Genomic DNA, 20,186 nt, shown 5'->3' with positions numbered 1-20,186 from the left:
TGTGCCATTATGCAGATCTTTGTCTTCTTTAGAATAAAACCCTAAAGCTATTAAACTTACTTGGTTTGCATTTGAAACTTTTTTTAAATAAAAGATTTTTCACTGTGGTTGTGCTGTGGTTGAACCATTTGTAAAATCAATAATGCATTTCTAATAAGCCAAGACACATGACCAGGTTCTCATGTTTATCAAATTATTAAACATGACAGTTTTTTATCAAACCCAATCAATTTTGAGGTAATAGACAGAGAACATTCACAATACATGAGAATTTATTTCTAAAACTGACTTGTATCTAGATAAAAATAGATAAGAAATACATAAAGAAAATGTATGTTACACTATTCAAGAGGCTGTATATGTTTTTAGTATGTACAAAATTCAAAATATATTGAATATACCCAAAAGTTGCCATAAAAGAAAAGACTCTGAAATACATAAAATAGACTTTGGACCTTAATTTAGAATCTTTTATCAAGACTAATGGATATGTTTTCCCCTGCTGTTTTAGGGTTAAACTAAGACTGTTTTATTACACTTGAAGTCCATTGCAAAAAAGGCAAGACATTCTATTTTTATTATAAATCATACTCTGAGGCAATGTCTGAAGACTTTTGTGTTAAACAAATTACAAAAATAGTTGTTTTTAGGTGAAATATCAAATAGAAAGAGACATTTTTAAGACTAAATACCATTCAAATTTCCGTCTTCATGGTGAAGTCAGTTTTCCTTTGAACATATCAAGAGTATCAAATATTGACAGTAACATGTAGTACTAGTACTCTCGTTATAAGAATTATGCAGAATAATGCGCCCCTCTCCCTTTAAGACAAACATGTAAACTTTGTATATCTGCATCAAACTGAACATTGCAGCTCAGAGTATGGTTTCTCAGTCAATACAGTTCTTGCCGGGCAATACAAAACACAGTTTTTCAGCTGCTATACTGAATCTCCATGGGTGCACCAAAAAACACAAAGTGGAGTCGAGGACTGGGAGGCAGTGCTTGGTGCTCCAGCAACATCCCACCAGCTAAGATCAGCTGGGGATGCAGAGTAGCAGAGCTGGTTCCTGATCTGATGAGCTGGTGTGCAAGTCTTTCCCAGAACAGGACTACTGTACGAGGATCCTGCTGTTGAACGTAGCTCGGCCATCGTTACAACTCTTATTTCTATCATCATGAGCCGACTTTACAAGTTCACAGTCCTCGTGCTGATATCACAACAGCTTATGGTTCAGGATCTCCCAAACCATCCTTTTTCTGAAGTAGGGCATGTGCATCTGAAGAAAAAAAGAAATTAAAAAAAAAAAAAAGTTCACACAAGACATTTTTAGGTCAGTATCATGACAATTACCAGATGAATCTTTGTGATTACCTGTGTAAATGTGATTGGCTTATCTTTGGTAATGTAATCTGCATATTTGCATGTGAACATTCCACAGTCGCTACCATTCATCTGCTGTGGGATTTCCTGAAAGCAAAAGAGGAATTAAGATATCAGACAGCGAAAATAACTGTTATCTCTACAAGTTTGACAGGATATTTGACTAATTACTTTACCAACTGCTAAGATTTTGCTTTGAAAATTCGCAATCATTCTTTTAGTGTGACTTTTAAAGATAAGCGTCATGAGACATTGTATTCTTGACAATGCAATAACATTATTCATAGATTGAGCACAGTAGTACAGTTTCTCTTTATTTGTTATTTCAGATGTATCCATGCTCCAATGACTTGTGAAAGTGTAAAAACATCACAGTAATGAAGCAACATTGTAAACAAACAGGGATGCACTCATTTATTGGCACAAAATTGGTATCGCCAATCAGCAAATAAGATAACATTCACTGATGGCATTGCGCAATGTTTATGTGCTGTTTTTTTTCCGTCCGGACTTAGACAACAAAAGGGGGAATAAATAAAAATAATAATTTTCTGCAATTGGCCAAATTGCTATTTTAAACATAAGTATATCCCTATAAACATCATCATCAACAACAACTACTGATCTTTTAATATGACAAGCAACTGTTGAACTAAGACTATTTACACAGGTGCATCGTTTTGAAGTTAGGAAACCCCCTGCTTCTCAGTAGTGGCTACTTGATTGATGTGCTAGTGAAACAAAGTAGGCTATATGCCAACAAATGATTTATAGGCTTTTCCTCCATATGCAGTGCTGAACACAAGACCCATTATTTGTCAAACTAACTACTAGCTACTTGTGCATACTGTATAACTAAAAAGGTGGTGCAAATTAAATAACTGTAAATACAAACAAAACAATATCATGAATATTGAAACTAGTCCACTGGACAAGCTGGCCATGGATGGAGACACTACTTGCTCTAAGAATTATAACTCAAGCCTTGTGTGTTTAGCACTTACATGGCGCTTTTTGCTGTGCAGAGTCCAGCCTGAGGTATCCAGTTCTTTGCCCTTCTTGTCCTTACTTTCTTGTTGCAGGTAGTTCCTGGGGAAACAAAATAAATAACTTTCTATACACATATACATGATGGCATGTAAAAATGTATATCCATGAGTTACATTTATCCCATTCAACATACAGATAAAAATCAGATACTCAAACTTACAACAATATTCCACATGCTTCATCATTGTTTCCTCCCATAGAATCAAAGTACATGATAGCCTTTTTACGGAAATCCACCACCTGAGAGAAAGAGTTGCACAATTATAACAGGAATATAAACCCCAAGGTTCTTACTCCTAGGTTCACAATTATGGTCACTAAGACTTACAGAGAGGCACCAGTGCACCCCCAAGTGGACAGGAACTAGCAAGATGTCTTTAGAAAAGATGTCTGTCTTTTTAGTCCAGCGGCGGACAGCCGAGTAGCCACTGCTGCGCAGCTTGGGATAAAAAAAAGTGTTGAACGTGTTGACTGATGGCAGGCTGGAGTTCTTGCTGCGCTCCACCAGAAGGTTCATGTAAAAGTTGATCACCTGAGAGATTAAGGAGGAAGAGTTTTAAATAACCGAACAAGCTCAACTCTATGGCTCAGTTGTACGACATGCACAATATAATCACTGTCACATATTTTTGGGTAATATTATTAAGTATGCACAACCGAAAAAAGAGTGTGTCCATCTGGTGCAAAATGAAGGCCTGTACATCATTCACACACAGATCTGACCTTGAGGATAATGTGGACTCACCTCATCGTTGAGCCAGTTGAGGTTGCTGAGAGTCTGCAGGTCTTTGCGTGTTAGCTGGAGACCAAAACCTTCACTTAAAACTTCATGACTTCCTCCTCTCAGCATCCTGTTCACATCAGCCTCCATTTCCTGAACAGAAAGACACAACATAGATGTGAAAAAGCAGGAAATATCAATGCAACCTTTAGATTTGTATACACTTGTTCCAATAATAATAAAGCTTGATGGACAGCAGGTAAAAAAAAGACAATAGTAGTAATCCTACATTTTTTTTAAAACTATATCGGGTCTCATTGTTTTGAAAGGTGCTCAAAACTAAATCAAAGCATAGAGTACGGAGCACAATAAAACACCATTCAGGCAAACATTTACACTCTTTTTGTTGAAATTGTTGATGCACTGATATTGATCTGCAAGGCAGACTGTTTTGATTTTGTTGTATTGAAATGTGTCACAAAACTGAGTATGTTACTATATGCTTAGATATGGAGTACAAATCTAAAAGGGGAGGAGTGTAATGTTTTAAAAGGATCTATTTCTTTAGGTGTAATCACACCCCATGTGTATTGTTTTCCCTATTGGTGGTTCGGCATGCGCAGTGATATGCATGTTCTACATTAAAAGTAAACTGAGTGAACTTCATCTCCGTTTGAGAACAATACATTTATTATTATGTAGTCGTAAAGACACGACACTTTTACGTTCTAATGCTTTTCTAAGTTTTAAAAGGTTATACATATTTTTGAAGTGAGAGCAAGTCTGTTGGGTGCTCATCTAAATAAATTATATGCGTGGTTAACACTGCATGCTCATTAAAGACACAGTAGTCACACCTCTGTGAGTTCAGGAAATTCTGGTTTCTCTTCCAAAGGCTTTGGTTCTTCTATCACAAGAGTCAAAGGAACCTCCTTCTCCAAAGGAACTCGAACATGGACTTCCACATCTGGGCTGTGCTGCCCCTCTTCAGACAGGCGCTGGGAACCAATGACCACACGACACAGATTAGTAGGATAAGAAGAGGTTGATATTATAAACGGATAAGATAAAACTGAATTTGAAAGAGGATTTCAGTGGTTGCACACTCACCTGTCGCAGCAGCTGGGCAGCAAGGGCCTCCTGCTCTTCTATCTGTCTCCTTCTTTCTCTCGCCCGGGAGTCATACATACTAGTCCTGCAGTGACGGAAAAAAGTATTTTTTTTCTCTATTCATACCAAATACATCAGTGAATAATGGTCCAATTATATAATTAAATACATTGGTATGTACTTACAATTCTTTGATCCATAGCTCAGCTTGGAAACATGGCACACTGTAAAGACAGAAATGTGTTCTTCAATTTATAATTAAGACTTAAAATGTGGCCAATCACTGCATGTTGTATAAGTATTAATAAAACTGTGAAATGTAGTTTTGTGACAGAAAAAATGTAACAACTAAAATAGAATCACTGAGTGAAAACAAATACTAACCTTGAGCTGTCTGGCTTTTTTCCCTTTTGCTCATTTATAACAATTACAGAGTCACCATCGTGAGCTGCAAGTAAAGACACAGATATTTCAATCCAATAAGAAATACATGAGCAAACAAATAATAAATTGATTTATGATAACCCATTTCATAATGCCTATATTTGTCATGAAGTGCACATACCTGATGATTGTGTGTCCTGAGAGGAGTTATCCTGCAGAGCAGATGGAGAGGGAGCTGATGTGAGAGTAGCTGCTCTGCTGGAGCTGAGGTCCGTATCCAGAGACCACATCTGGATCCCTGGCCTGTTGGGGGCACCCACTGGGCTTGGGAGGTTGCTGGAGCCCGGGCTTGACACCCCCATGGGGCTAGGGGGGCTGCTGGGTCCATCTGAAGTTCCTCCTGCTGCTGACCCAGTAGGGGAAGAGAACTGTAGCAGTCTGCGGCTGGTGGTCAGGAAGCTGGTGCTGATGAAAAAGTGACAGGAATAAGCAGATGAGTGAAGGCACTATATCAATACAGTCAAGAGCAATGAAACTGATAAAGGACAGACATGATTAAAATGTATTCATTGTTCTAATTATCTACCCATATGCATGTAGGTAGGGTTTGCGATTAAAGTAAAGATGGCTACCAGTACCAACTGCAAAGCATTCATGTGACTAACATTGAGTATCAACAACTTCCAGGTTACGCAAAGTGAGCAACTAATAAAAACTAGAGTTTTGGATAAAGTTGATCTTTGCTTTTGGAGCCCTCCACTGGCCTTTGACTGAAGTCTGACAGAAGTCTTTACTCTGTGCCCCACTGCTCTGTATTCCTTTATATATTTCATTAACAGTTTAAATATGGCACTGTTAAAGTCCAGAGCATTTGTATGGTACGTACAAATCTCTGTGTGACCTCACGATGGCGTGTGAGCTGCCGTTGAGAAGGAATGATGACTGACCACCAGAGACCATGGTCAGAAGCTGTCTGTAGACCTCCTTCTCCTCTTCACAAACAGACTGGACAAACACAGAGGAGAACCATGAAATCAAGAAAGAAACGTGACAACTGAATTAAAAGGAATCACATTTGTCCTGATGTCTGACCTCCTGAGCTGTGCAGTGGGGCCTGGCATTTTGCCTCCGCCCAGATGAGGTGCTGTGTGATGGGCTCTGCACCACTTTGATGGGAAAGGTCTTCTCATACATGCTGGTGCAGGAACTGCTTGCCACTCCACTAAAGAAACTGTAGACACAAAATCATGGTGTGATAATCAAAACATCAACTGACAGCATGATTATATGTGATATAACAAAAAGCAACTAATGAAATCGTTAAGTTTTCTTTCTAAAGGCTAAAAAAAAAAAGGAATACCTTGGTGTTCCGTATGGTCGAAGGTTTAAGGGCCTGCCTAACCGTGGAGAGGGGTGCAATTTAGGGGCAATGGAGGGTGACAAGTTGACTGAGTGCCCATTTGTTTTTGGCACGTCACGATGTGTAGGACTCATGCACACTTGTCGCCTACAGACTTTCGATCCTGTAATGCACTTCTCATTGCGCAACCAATCTAGAGTTGGAAAAAAAACAGCATATTAACTTCTCTCCAAGAGCCTAAAGCCTGCAACAACCTTAGCAACCTTGAAGCAAAAGTTCATACAACTAAGGCTGTCAAAATACTAGAATGTAAAATGTTGTATTGAACTTTACATACAACGCTTTAAGTGATAATCTTACCTGATTTAGATGTTTTCCACTCCAAAGTTGTCGAGGGAGCAGCAAACGTCTCATCCCGACAGTTCTTTTCAACAATCTTCAGCCAAACACAAATGACATGCTTAAATAAAGGCAAAAAATATGTTGACACATCTCTACAGTCAGGCCTCAAACTTACCGGCATCCCACCCCAGACTGCTGCAGATGTTGAGGGCTCTGGCTCTGGTTCTCCAGGTGGAGGATCAGGGGAGGCAGGCAGTATATTTCTCAAAGTAGGGCTCACATTGTTCCTCATCCATGTAGCCACATTGGAGCTGTGACTCTTAACCCCTTCAGCTGCAAACTTGACTGTGTCAATAAGATCCCCTAGAAACATTTGAAACAGACACAAACAAGATTGTAAGTAGGGTCATACTGAATTAACTATATCGTCACATTTAATCACACTATGTAACAAAATAGTTTAATAATTACCCATTCGAGATTTCTTTTTGATTAAGCCATCGTGGTCGATGTTATGTCCATCTTCCAAACTTAAGGGGAAACACAGATTGACGTTATACGACTAATAACATGTAATCAATTTCGACACATGAAAATAAACACATTTCTTCACATAACAAACGGCTGAAACGTTAAATGGCCAGTGAGACAACGAATGGCGGTGACACCGACTTACTGAATAACTTGAAAGCAAACTGGGGTCGGTCTTTTTAAACACAGAAGGGAATAATGCTGTTACAGCTCATACCATTCAATTGGTCTTTTCCGCCTCGTTTGAACGTCTCCCGCTGCCCGGTGTGCATCAGAGTTCTCCACTGCTGGGACACCATTGCGAAGATTGGCAAAGCTTGTTTCTACCCATTCGTAGATTTTATTCAACATGGCTCAAAAGTTTGAGAAATAACGAGGCTGGTTTAAAAATAAATGGTTATAGCTGCTTCCAGTCTACCTGTCAATATAGTCAAAACATATGAAGCTAGTGCGCTTCATTCGACTGAGGCAGGTTAGCTGAGGCTACTTCAAAGGCTAACACTCCTCACAATTACCATTTTACTTTCTCGCCAAGTGAGCTAACCGTTAGCTAGTTAGCTTAGAATTAGCTTGTTGACTAGCTAGCACGCTATACTCACTACCTCGCTAGCTGCTAGCCCCACGGCTAATTTATGGAAGTGTGTTTAAATATCAGCAGGAATGCGACAAGTCGCAACCGACGCTTTCGGAAAAACAGTAATCATTTTGAGTCACGCCCTCGCTCATTTATATATCCTTAACGTGACTTTAAATTGTATATAAACTCGTTGAAGACTATTATCTCCCGCTTCTTCCTCATTCAAAACCACAACATGGCTGAACACGACGCTCAACCATCGCACATTGTGATTGGATGAGTGGATGCTGTAAATCCGAGTGTACCCGACGTCTACTGGCTGGTTTTAGATTGGAGTAGCCCATTTAACATCGCGTCATACCCGTCGGCACTGACTTCAGAATACAATGTTATGTTAATTTGAAATACTGAGTATTTTACTAAAGGAAATAAGTCCTTCTATTGTCAAAACTGGGTTGAAAAAAAGTAATACTTTAAAGGATCTTTTTAACAACGAAGGTTATATAATGTTGTTTTATGAGATGTTTCTATAAACAAAGGATTTCCCATCAAACCCAAGGGATATAGATTCATAGTTAGTTCTATCCCCAGTGGTTTGAGCTAATGAAAGGCTGCAGTAATCTACACGAGGTTATTAACCCTCAACAGGCACTTTAGATGGAATCCAATTTATTAGTTACAAATGTACCAATAAACATATTAGAAGATGCCTTTATAGCAAAAGGAAAATAACTCCTCATGGAAACATTTATTGGAACTCTCTTCTCAATGATACAAACTGGAGTGGAGCTTGGCTTATCCCAATTACATTTTTCATTTCTAACAAAATTAGAGAATTACCACTCAAGCTATCAACACAACATCTAGCCTACTAATGCATACTTATCGAAATTTTCTGAAATTGATGAGAGCTGTTCCTTTTGTAAAAAAAAAAGATAAGAGAAGATATCATCAATTTATTTTATACGTGTCCATTTTGTATCATCTTCTGGAAAGATTTGGAAAGTTTTCTTTTTGCTAAAACTACAGTTAGGTATCACTTTGATGAGAAAATTATTATTATTTGCTCCTTCTCTCGCAATAATAAATTTAACATAATTATTCTCAAAAATACAATTTTATCTAACGTAGACACCACAACACACAATTTTGGCCTACTATTATACTATATACTATTTCACTTTCATGCCCTTTTTTTTTTTCTTTCACACTCATGCACAAATACAATTGCATGTGGAGGCCAAGGTAGATCAATAGTTCAGCTCTGTATATTAAATTATGTCACCCGTGCATCAAAATACAGGACAGCCAGCAGCACTTCCCTACATGACCTTGACCTAGTCATGGTCCTATACCAGTATCTACTAGGAATTGTGTGGACCATACAGCTACAGGTAAAAAAAAAAAACAACAGTCACAGAAAGTTTTGAAAAAAATGTTATGATAAATTACAATTTGTGCAATTATATGTTCACACATCAATAGATAACTTATGATTCCAGCATTAAAATAAATTCAGTGAAATACTGAAAAAATAGATTTATGGCTCCAGAAATAAATAAATATACAGAGACGAGGAACTTAGCTGAAATAAGAAAACACTTTCCCCTGAGGACCAGGCTGCTGGTAAATAACACGCATAGTAACTGCATCATATTTCAACAAAGCTTAAGCGTGTTACCAGGTGATTTTAAACTTAACTTAAGTGTTCCTATTGAACGTGGCATTATTCGTATTGAGTTTCATTAGTCTGACAGACTAAAAATAAAGGTAGATGTGTTAACACATATTATGTATTAAATCAGATAGCCAGTAAGCCAATTCATACACATTCACCCTTTAATAAATCAATACAGAAAGACCAATGCTTCAGTAAAATGCAGGGACAATACAATATACTGCATCAGTATAATCAAATAAAGGTAGTCCAAGGACATAGACAACTTATGAATTAATTTCAAGCTTTAAACTCACCATGTTATATCACACACTTTCTGAAATATATCATTCTGTCATTAAAAAAATAAATTACAAATGTCATGAAATATAGCATTCAAGCCCTTCCACAAATGTAGGCCTTATCAAAAGTTACAGTAAATTTATGCATGTGTGGCACTGTCATGTTTCTATTAAATAATCATGTATCACCACTTAACCAATTCAATAAGTTGAAATATTATGAAGACCCAAACTATACTGCCAACGATCACAGTTTGCCCAAACTAAATGTCTTTCATGTGTCTGAGTCTGAACAATCTTCATTGTAAATTCAGTAAATGCAGTAGAAACCAACACATACACCATACAGTAAGAAATCAAGGCAGGGATGAGTAGTAACATCCCATATCCAATAAATAACATTTTCAGGTTGTCATTCAAAAGCAAAAAAATCCCCATCTACCGTCAACTACCCTTTAAAAATATGTGATGTGGTTTCTTGTAATTCATAGTATTGAGACAACATAGGACATGCTTGACAACATGGGAAAAGTATTTGAAGCTTTTTCAAAGTTACATTTGTGCTTTCCGCCACTAAATCAGCACCCACAGCAATAGCCTATTGATTGGATAACTGGCATAGTTCTGGCTTTTTAAGAGTCATGCATAATGTATTATATATATCACATACCTCTTAAAGAGCATTGACATCTACTGTTTGCAGTACAATTGCTATATCTAGGCAGGCATGGACATAAAAACACCCATACATTGAATAATGGAAGATCACTGATTGTTTCTTGCTGGTAAAACTAGTAAGCTAACCTTATAATGGTGTGTGGGTTAGCGACATGCTAAAAGGTAGGTAATGATTGTAGACATTTTGCATGTGAACCCTGACATACATCTATGCAGACTACATGTACAGCTGTACAAGATATTCACAAAGTATGTGTGGCCTTATCAGTATCAGGCAAAAAATAAAGCAATTAGAAGCACTGTCATCACAATCACCAAAATGTTATAATACCGTTATCATGTCTACCTAAATAAAATTCCCATCCCTCCTCTATAGGTTAGAAAGGTTGGGGGGATGGTTTACTCCTGTTTTGTTCCAAAGATTTGGAGGAAGAAAGAGAAGATGTAGATGATATCTAGGTAGAGGTTGAGAGTGGCAAAGACGTACTCTTCTGGACTGATGGTGTAGCGCTTGTTCCCCATGAGGAGCTGGGTGTCAAAGGCCAAAAACTGAAACAGAAAATAAAATAGTTGATTATATATGATCATGTCTATCAGTAATAGCTTGACAGTGTCTTCACTCTTACCATGGTAAACAGTATGGCTCCCAAGACAGCAAAGGTGGCATCCAACCAGGGTACCTATAACAGCAGATATGGCTTGATTAATGATGTCAGTGTTTAGAGTCCCACATTAAAGTCAACTATGTAATATCTGAATGCATATGATGTGGGGTAGTATTGTCAAAACAATGTAAAAGTATCTATTGTGTATATTTTTCTCTCATTTCTAACGCAATGTTGAAAAACCAGCAGCTCAACTGCGTTATGGCATTAACGTAATTTGGATGACACTAAACTTTCTGATCCTTGCATGTTATGTTCATTTTTGTAAGAAATTTCTGAATAAAATAAGAAGATATTCAATACTTTTCATTTTCATTTCATAGGATTTAAATTTAGAGTTGAGCTGCGTTGTTGCATTACTCTCATCACGTCAAATATTTTTAAGACTAGCATTTTTATTGGATGGATGAAACTATATTCTGGTTCTCAGAAAATCCTCCACACCTAACATGACAAACAACTGATGTAACCGCTTGAGTTGGGTCATCAAACTTACATATTGAAAGGGAAGGACAATTGCCAGCATCAATCCAGAGGTGAACATGACCATGCAGAAGACAAAGAGCACGCCTTGGTATGATGTGACATCGAACTAGATGGAGAAAGCACAGGAAATCAAATCTATGTTAATCCAACAGCGTGTAAAGCTGACACATGCAAAGATTTGTACTCTCAATCATGCATAGAGTTTATCAGATAACATATAAAGTACAGTAAAAGAAAAATGTTTCTCACCTTAGTTTGGAAGCTGAAGACTGTGACCAGGAGACAGACTGCTGCTGTGATGCCCAGACACATCACCACTGACTTGGTATTATAGAAGCTATTAAAACAGGAAACATGCAAATAAAAATTAAATCTAAAATAGAAAACACAACACAATTTTTTTTTTCAGAGTAATAAAATACAGTCACATCAAACTGTGTGCAAGCATAAAAGCGTACCTGGACAACATCCCTGTCATGTATGAGAGCGAGAGGGTCTGTAACGGGACATATGAATGTCATGTGAAAATGCAGGCATTTGTTAAAATCTCTTAAGATCGGGAGCGTTAACTTTTGTAAAATATATCAATGAATTAGTGGTATAATTTTAGCTGTCAATTTAAAGTCATTTGAGGACCAAAAGTTACACATTGTTAATCTACTGTTTGCAATTTTAAACCCCAGTCTGTTTGATTTGATTCAAGACAGTTCATAAAGAACACAAAACTAGTCTATAGATGAAAACATTTATTAAAAACATAAATATTTGCCTTGTACTTACAAAGATGCAAAGCAGAATCAGATTCCATGGAAACTGTCTCCTGTAGGAGTAAGTAAAAGTTGTTTTATGATCTAGATGACTTCATTTTGAGAACTTTTTACCTACATGCTCAGATGAAGGCCGATATGACCAGAATAATATGGTATAGTCAACTTTGTCATCAATATCTGTGTGTCTGCTACCTTTTCACCGTTGGGTATTCAACGTTGGAACCTCTTACTTACCTTGGTGCAGCGCAGCAAGATAGGGTCAGATATGTGGTAAAGAACACAGCGCTGTTAAATGACAGAAATATTATTAGATATTTTGTTAGAAAGATGTCACATGAAAAATAACTGGGTATTACAAACCGACTAATTCTGTCACTTACTAAGAGGCCCAGTACCAGCCAGGGTTGGCTTGAATGTAGTCCCTCACTGGGTCACTAAAAGTGATACAGTCTTATGTAAGTAAACTATCCAGTGAGCTTGATCAGAATTACTTGTTCAAAATTGTTAGACATGAGAGAAAATTGAGGATGGTTGGCCTAACACTCACCAGAATGTGAAAAGAGCCACAACCGCGAGAGTGACCAAAAGCTGGATCATTAAGATGGCGTACACCTAAGAAAAAAACCCCAAAAAACAACAGCTCAGAATTAAAAAATATTACATAATTTTACGTGTACTGGCATGTGCTGATCAGGGCTTTAAAGTGTATCATACACATTATCCACAGCAGAGCTAATCAATCAATTGACGGATAAAGCTTGTGATACCTTTCGGATAAAGACTCTCCTGATGTTGGTATCATCCCAGGTGAACTCTGTGAGCATCTCAGCATCATTGTAGCAAGGAGCGCTGGTGCCTAGAGAACACACCGGTAGTTAAGATGTACAATGCATACCAGTCAAATGTAATCCCATCACTACCACACCACCCCTAACATGATAAATATATCCACATTTATTAATGAAAGATTATGAGACTAACTTTGATTGCATATAGGAGGATAAGGCGTTGTCATACCTGCAGTGGCTTCCTCGTAGCTGGGAGGAACTGGTGCCACTAGGACTTCTCCACTGCCACTGGTGGCCTTGTTTGCAAGTAACAACTGATACAGTAACACAAAAAATAGCCAAAAGTCTGTTTCACATTTAAGGTGAGAGTAAATCAATATTTGAAAGGAAAAAACAAACTTTCAAAAACTTTAAAATGTCTCAGTCCCTGTACTGTCTGCTTCAATCAGTGCCTTTGAGGAAAGCCTGGAAGCAGTGGCCGCCTCAGTCAGTCTGCTCTCTCTCTCTCTCTGGTGGCTGACCAGCTGACTGCTGCTATGGCCCACGACTTGCTGTAGTGTTTGTCTCTTATATACATATACACATGCACCCACACACCTGCACCCACACACACACTCCATTTTGATGCAACACACACCCACGTTATGTTCCTTTTGGGTTGTTTAGTTAAATAAACACTACGTTATATTCAGAGCTCTGTGTGTCTTCTCTCCTTTGTTTCAACCTGAGAGCCAGGGTTGTAACACTACGGTGTTAATGCTTTTTAGTGTATCAATAAAGTAACTAACTAATGTACAATTTTATACATGCATAGTATGTCGTATACTTAGTATAAAATTGTAAACATTGTGCAAAATGTTGTATAATTCATACTATACCGGATGATTACAAGTGAGTCAAATAGTAGGAGCTTTTCCAGTTTGGAAAATGAGAATTATTCAGATAAATGGTCATGACAGATTTGTAGATGCTGCTGTATGTGTTTTACTGTACACATAGTAACACATTGTCAGTTCATCATCCTTATGTGGTCAGCTTGCTGCTATCAACAGATAAAGATAGACATTTTCAATGATGTAAACATAAACATTCTAAATGTGCCCTTGTTTATTTCCTGTTGCAGTTCACGTGAATGACACAAACTGACAGGGAGTTAACAAGGGCCAAGGCTGTTGCCTAGCAATGGAATTCCGCTAAAATGTCTTTATAATAATTAAATTAAATTAATTTATTCATCTTCAACCGCTTGTCCCTGTTGGGGTCGCAGGGGGCTGGAGCCGATCCCAGCTGACATCGGGCGTAAGGGGGGGTACACCCTGGACAGGACGCCAGTCTATCGCAGGGCACATAGAGACGCACAGAGACAGACAACCATTCACACCTACGGGCAATTTAGAGACATCAATTAACCTAACACATGCATGTCTTTTGGCTTGTGGGAGGAAAGCTTATAGTGCCAAATCATAACAAAAGTTATCTCAGGACACTTTACAGAGTAGGTAAAGACCACTCTCTATAATATCACATAAATGAAGCAAATCCCCGGGATCTGGTTAGGATACTGCAACGACGTGGACAGCCCCAAGTATATGAATGAGGCATCTTTCCAGCTTGCCACATCCAATATGGCGACGACGTTGACGTACAGTACGGCCCAGCGACCAATGCGGCGTCTACGTATAACGTTTTATGTCCGTCGGGTTACCTAGCAACGGAATTCCATTTAAAAGCTGTTGAAAATGTCTAGTCTATAAATGAACCCAAGCCTACTGTAAGCCCTAACTAGAGTATCGGTTTCAATAGCGGCGATGTTTTCAAAAACCCAGAAGGTCGTTTAAAACCACGCGACACAGTTCCGACCATTATGATTAGTCACATGATTAGGCTCAGAGTCAGACGGACTTGGAGACGGCCAATGGGTTGTCATGGTGACGCACATGGGAAAAACTGTGACGCATTTTATTCACATCAACTCTGCAACAACTGCGTACCACTGAACAACACAAATACATATAATACAAGCATAAATAAATAAATATATAAATACATATATATAAAAGTGACAAGATTGAGATAACATTATGTAACAGCTATTATTTTGCGTATACAAATATACAAATACTAGGCTATAGGCCTACTGCAGGACATTAAACCACAGTAAAATCCACTACCCAAGTTCTAGTCGTCATTCATTAAAATAACTAGTGGTATTTACAACTGAATAGCCTGCATTGCCATTATGTAATTCACAATAGTGAGACTAAAGGGATGGAGATGCAAATCAAGTGACGTGTTATGTAATAATCTAGCCCAATACAGAAATCATAATACAAAACTGCTTTAATCGTCGCAATTAACAGTAGAAAAGGACAAAAATATGAACTGAATTGCGTTTAGGCAAACACATACCTTGCCCTGTGTCATGATGCCTGTCTGTAGTCCTACAGTGGGTTGTCTTGTTCTGGATGCCAACCAGTCAATGGGGATCTGGTGTCTCCTTTCTTGATAGTGTAGTTCTTGCAGAGTCTAGCTAAAGCACTGACAGCTGAGTGTAAGGTTCGTACTCTTCTTGCCTGCTCAAACTGAACACCCTCTGACGATTTAGTGATGTAATGCCAAAACAACCAAACTCAGACTCGTGCAGATACCCCTCCCTCACCCACAGAGGGATGTTCTAGCAGCATCCAGGTGAAGCTGCACTGACTGTACCACAGCAGCAGGGAAAATGAGGGAGGATGGATGTCTGTATGGTGCGTTATGAGCAGAGAAGTCCAGAGAAATCTAGAAATATGGTCTGTAGTAAAAACTAGGAGAGGCAGATTAACAACTTGACTCAGTGGTTGATAAAATGTTTTCTGTGAATTTAAACAGGCCTCTTTGATTTAGAGAACCCAAACCTAACTGGCTTTTTTTAGGTGAACGATTCAAATTTGTTAATTTCCACTATTATCCATGTATTTATTTAAACAATTTATGCAAAATGAGACTTTAATGCTAGGAGGGCTTGATCATTTTGAATGAAATTTCCATTCACTTGGTTAGCATTTAATGGGTTTACATTTTCTCTTTAAAACAATTAAAATATTTGATACCAAAAAAGAAGAATCCAGGAAGTCTTAAAATATTTAATATTGCAGCATTTGGGTTATTTGGAAACTTGAACTGGTACTACTGAATAAAGATTATAAAACATAAATATGCCACATAATAGAAAGGGTTATATCAGATGAAAAAAATATTAATTGCGTACGATATGTACACTTTTATTTAAAAGTGTATAGAGCACAGATATGTTCAGACAATACAAAGAAGTTCCTGCAGAAAAAAACCCCATGTAAAGTAAAACCGACCAACTGTAGATTTCTCTTTTCAATAAAAAAAATATATACACAGATGCTGAAGAAAAACAACATACAGAAGTATTGTAACATAGTTACTGGCCTACATGCTAACTATGACCTTTTTGGCTTTTTATGCCTTTATTTGAAAGTACAACTGAAGGTTGACAGGAAATGGGAGAGAGACCCCGACAGACATACGGCAAAGAGCAGCAAGTCAGAGTCACACCCAGGCTCACTGCGGTGAGGACTTAGCGTCCATATATCAGGTGAGCTACTATGCGCCCCATCATGACCCTATTTTTTTAGGATATATTGTCTCTCTCTAAACTATTTTCATGCCTGTTTTTAAACATATGATGGAACTGCTATATTGCTGGTGAAATAACTTTATACTGTCAAACTCATCACCCTATAGGTGGACACAATGAAGCAATAACATATTACCTGGAAGAGTTTAAGGAATGATATAGGAGTTTTAAACATTCCAACAGTTTAGCTGACAAATGAAGGTCGATATGGCCATGTTCCCAAAGCATCCCTACACAGACAGGATTAGTAAAAGTCTCTCCCAAATACAACAATAAATTATCAAGGCAACATATAAAAATTAAAATTGAGTTGAATTTTAATCTACCAAAACACCCCCTTTGAGCTTTGATTTCCTTCACTGATGCTTTTGGCAAAAATACAGACACGTACACATTATATTACATTTGAAATCAGTCCAGCATAATTTAATATGCAGTCAATCTCCTAAGTACATCTCCCCCTCCCCTCTGGTTCCTTCCAGTCTCAGGTCTGTGTCGTTTCTGCCCAGAGTGAACAGACTGACTACAGCCATCAAAGCTGCCAGCATCATAACTGCACAGCCTCCAAACATGTGTCTGGTGCCGCTGCCCTCCTCCCCTCCACCTGTTCCTGATATCTCCCCATGAAGTGCCAGCAGCCCAAGGCAGGCCAGCAGGTGCAGAGGCAGCCGGAACCAGGCTAGCACACTAGCCCGCTTCTCCTCTGGGATCACCCTGCCCTGGAGGAAGCTGACTGCTGGGAAGTAGAGCCCACAGGCCAGCTCAAGCAACAGGAAGGCCAGAAAGGATTCATGAGGTCTAGGTTGGCCTGGGGCAGTGGAGAAGGTCAACATGAATAAGGAGAAGAAGGCCATCAGCACAGCCAGGCAGAGAACATGGCCAGGCTGTAGACGGTATCGTGTGGAGGTGGCTAGGCGGTAGAGTAAGGAGCCGGCCATGCTAGCAGCCATAAGGCAAGAGAACACTATTCCCAAAGGAGGCCCATGAGGGTCCAGTACCGGGGTCCACAGGAAAACAAAGATGTAGAGGACACTTTCAAACAGAGCCTGCACTCCACCTAAAAGCACGACTCTCCTGTCAGACAGGAGGCAGCGCAACCCATCATGGCAGCTGCGTGAGAAACGGGCCCTCGCAGACAAACGGGTCACACTTCCATTTGGGGTGCCAAGAGTCAGTTTGTGTTTGTCACCTTCAGTACCTCCTTCTGCCTCTTCCTTGCCCCAGTCTGTAAGCACCACCCAGCCACAGCAAACCAAACAGGGAACAGCCAGGAGAAAGGGGGCAACCGGCCCCAGGTGGAGCCATTCAGCCAGCAAGTTAGCAACTAACCCTGCTCCCACAGCGAGCCCATTATTCCAGGTGGCAGCTTTGGTGAAGGTACTGGGGATCCACTCCTTGGGAAAATCATGGACGTCTACATGGCGGTGCACATACCAGGCCTCAAATGTGGTGGTGAGAAGGGATGTGGACAAACCCCCCAGAATCCGACCTACAATCAAAACAAAGTAGTCCGTGGACAGCTTGGTGAGACAACAAGCAGAGTAGGCCAGGCAGAAGAGAAGACATGTCTGTCTACGGCCTAAGACTTGAGGGAGCCAGCCTGAAAAAGGAGCAAACAGAACACAGGAGGCCAGACCACACACATATAAGATGGCTATTTGGGATTCCAGGAAGCTGTAGTGGCGGTACAGTTTGTAGAGGTAAGGACCCTGGAGCCAGTCTGCCCACAAAGCCCAAAGGTATGCCCGGAGGAATATACTCTGGAAGCGAAGGAAAACTGGGTTGGCTACAGCAGAAGGTGTAGACTGAGGTGGAGTGAGGCGGCGTGCTGTGAGCTCGAGGCCAACACACAGGGCCAGCAGGAAAATTATGGCAAGATATGCTGTCACCAACATGGTGAAATAAACTGCACCCAACTGAGGTCAAACCTGAGGTACTGTGGCGTTTTCAACTCTCTTTCTTTCTATGTCTCAGCACCTGTGGACAGACAAGGTGAACAATAAGTGACGACAGAAAGAAGAGCGTTACCTCACCACTATATAAGACAGCTAACGTTAGTGATTCGTATTTAGCTAACCTGGCTAAGAAGCTTGTCCTTTAAATCATAAACTACTCGACAAAAACACATTAGTTACGACAGCAGAGTATTAGTTTACTTGTATCAATGACAGGAAGCTTGACTTGTGCTAGTTAAGATTTGTTTACTCAAACACGTGTAACACGAAACTGCACCTAACACATATGCTATTGTTATTTAGCTCATGCTAACCTGCTGCTGACGTCAAGATATACTCGTAATTTGCGACACAATCCTACCATATGTTTTACACTATACTTTAACATACTACATGTTATACCTTACCGTGGCGGTTGACAGCGATCCCATATTAGTTACACGACGAGTGACACCATTCAACAAAACTAAGTGATGGTGTAGGATAGAGACACTTCACTTCCGGGATCCGGGATATGTAATTTCACCACAAGGTGGCATCACTGCTTTGTTTTCTAACCGCCTGGGTTAGTAGAAAGTTGTCTCATGTTTCTAGACATTCCGTGTTGCAGCTTTCACAAAAGGTCAGTCCGCGATAAAGTTATTTGAAGTAAGTAGTTTCTGAAAAACACATTGTAGTTGTTCCATGTTTTCTATTAAATCGGTACACAGACTGCATTAATGTAGACATGTGGCTCACACCACGCCACTGGCCTTAAGATACAGGACAGAGTACACAATTAGCACCACCCTCTAGCCAAATACTGGTAAAATATACAAGTGGGTGGTATATTTGCTTCACTCGCCAGCCCCCTCAAAAAACCCTGTAAATGTGGCTGGTAAAGTGTTAACGTTTTATAGCCATTTGGCCAGTGGACAAAAAAAAGTTAATTCTTGCACCCTGATAATGAACTACGTTGTTATTCTCTGTGTGACCTAGATTTCTGGCTGCGCAGGCTCTGACTAATGACTCTAACATGCACACGCTGACAACACAGGGCATTGTATTAGATAATGAAACGGCACACACACACACACACACACACACTAATTCCTACAAAATACTAGTAGAACCCATTCTGTACTAAAATGTTCCCTGTGACTTAAATGTTATTGTATATGTCATTAGATGTCAATACTCATGCATCATTGTGCAAGCAAAATTTTACTGTTTTTACTGTACTGATTTTACTGTAGCTGGTTCAGATGGAGAATATTGTAACTTCTTAATGTAAAACACAGGTAGTTTAGTACAGAGGTTCCCAACCTAGAGGCTGGGACCCTGAATCTAAGGGGTCATGAATTTATTAATTGAAGAAAAAGCTCTGCTACACAAATGTGTATTTATTTAAAGGAGCTTTTTCTAATCTCTGACATATTTTATTGGTGTGAAATATTTAATAATTTTACCTCTGTTGGCCTTCAACAGTCATTTAATTTAAACTATTGTGTGTGAGAAGTTTAAGGAGAAATGTGTCTGAGGTGATTTTATGTAAGATTTCACAAGTCAAGGTGATTATAAACCAGTGGTTTAACCTTAACAATGTACTATATTTTATAAGATTATCATGTGTTTTTATGTCAAATCTTCTGCAAAGAAGCTAGTAACTGTGGCTTTCACATGAATGTAGTAAAAAGCACAATATTTCCCTCTAAAATGGAAATACAATCACCTCAAAATTGTACTTAAGTGTAATGCAATTGTATGTTTACAACACACTTTATGTGAATGGACACA

General features: G+C 39.1%; 3 protein-coding genes across 3 annotated transcripts; all 3 read right to left on the bottom strand.

The window, feature by feature from the left end:
* Nucleotides 1–342: 342 nt before the first annotated feature.
* Nucleotides 343–7,665, bottom strand: senp1 (SUMO specific peptidase 1). Its single transcript, XM_083919828.1, has 18 exons — nucleotides 7,101–7,665; nucleotides 6,824–6,882; nucleotides 6,528–6,715; nucleotides 6,371–6,446; nucleotides 6,011–6,203; nucleotides 5,743–5,881; nucleotides 5,537–5,655; nucleotides 4,832–5,115; nucleotides 4,651–4,714; nucleotides 4,452–4,490; nucleotides 4,267–4,351; nucleotides 4,014–4,154; nucleotides 3,181–3,309; nucleotides 2,764–2,967; nucleotides 2,596–2,675; nucleotides 2,390–2,474; nucleotides 1,377–1,472; nucleotides 343–1,281 (listed from the first exon to the last, which is right to left on the bottom strand). Exons 1-18 carry the CDS (start codon nucleotides 7,232–7,234, stop codon nucleotides 1,219–1,221), a joined length of 2,178 nt encoding a protein of 725 aa, XP_083775954.1. The 5' UTR covers nucleotides 7,235–7,665; the 3' UTR covers nucleotides 343–1,218.
* Nucleotides 7,666–9,349: 1,684 nt separating this feature from the next.
* On the bottom strand, nucleotides 9,350–15,327 carry LOC310952162 (protein lifeguard 2-like). The gene is made up of 12 exons (XM_083920670.1): nucleotides 15,216–15,327; nucleotides 13,036–13,120; nucleotides 12,786–12,874; nucleotides 12,566–12,630; nucleotides 12,399–12,452; nucleotides 12,253–12,303; nucleotides 12,029–12,068; nucleotides 11,707–11,744; nucleotides 11,498–11,585; nucleotides 11,259–11,354; nucleotides 10,724–10,777; nucleotides 9,350–10,646 (listed from the first exon to the last, which is right to left on the bottom strand). The coding sequence occupies exons 1-12, from the start codon at nucleotides 15,228–15,230 to the stop codon at nucleotides 10,497–10,499; spliced, it is 825 nt and encodes a 274-aa protein (XP_083776796.1). The 5' UTR covers nucleotides 15,231–15,327; the 3' UTR covers nucleotides 9,350–10,496.
* Nucleotides 15,328–16,011: 684 nt separating this feature from the next.
* Nucleotides 16,012–18,914, bottom strand: mfsd5 (major facilitator superfamily domain containing 5). The gene is made up of 2 exons (XM_083919430.1): nucleotides 18,818–18,914; nucleotides 16,012–18,432 (listed from the first exon to the last, which is right to left on the bottom strand). The coding sequence occupies exon 2, from the start codon at nucleotides 18,348–18,350 to the stop codon at nucleotides 16,893–16,895; it is 1,458 nt and encodes a 485-aa protein (XP_083775556.1). The 5' UTR covers nucleotides 18,351–18,432; nucleotides 18,818–18,914; the 3' UTR covers nucleotides 16,012–16,892.
* Between the last annotated feature and the right edge of the window lie 1,272 nt (nucleotides 18,915–20,186).

The sequence above is a fragment of the Echiichthys vipera genome, assembly GCF_963691815.1.
Source record: "Echiichthys vipera genome assembly, chromosome: 9".
Lineage (NCBI taxonomy): Eukaryota > Metazoa > Chordata > Actinopteri > Perciformes > Trachinidae > Echiichthys > Echiichthys vipera.
Note: the sequence above shows the minus strand (reverse complement) of the source record. Positions and strands in the feature narration are given on the sequence as shown.

Bases quoted from the DNA above. Each gene is read 5' to 3' on its own strand.
- senp1 (XM_083919828.1), bottom strand. From the start codon at position 7,234: ATGTTGAATAAAATCTACGAATGGGTAGAAACAAGCTTTGCCAATCTT. The intron at 5,116-5,536 runs GTACGTACCATA...CTTTTTCATCAG, and splicing joins GTGAGGTCACACAGAGATTT to CACCAGCTTCCTGACCACCA. The intron at 3,310-4,013 runs GTGTGACTACTG...CTTTCTGTTCAG, and splicing joins AATTTCCTGAACTCACAGAG to GAAATGGAGGCTGATGTGAA.
- mfsd5 (XM_083919430.1), bottom strand. From the start codon at position 18,350: ATGTTGGTGACAGCATATCTTGCCATAATTTTCCTGCTGGCCCTGTGT.
- LOC310952162 (XM_083920670.1), bottom strand. The intron at 12,631-12,785 runs GTATCACAAGCT...TTTTTTTCTTAG, and splicing joins GGAGAGTCTTTATCCGAAAG to GTGTACGCCATCTTAATGAT. The intron at 11,355-11,497 runs GTGAGAAACATT...TTCTCCATCTAG, and splicing joins TCTTCAGCTTCCAAACTAAG to TTCGATGTCACATCATACCA.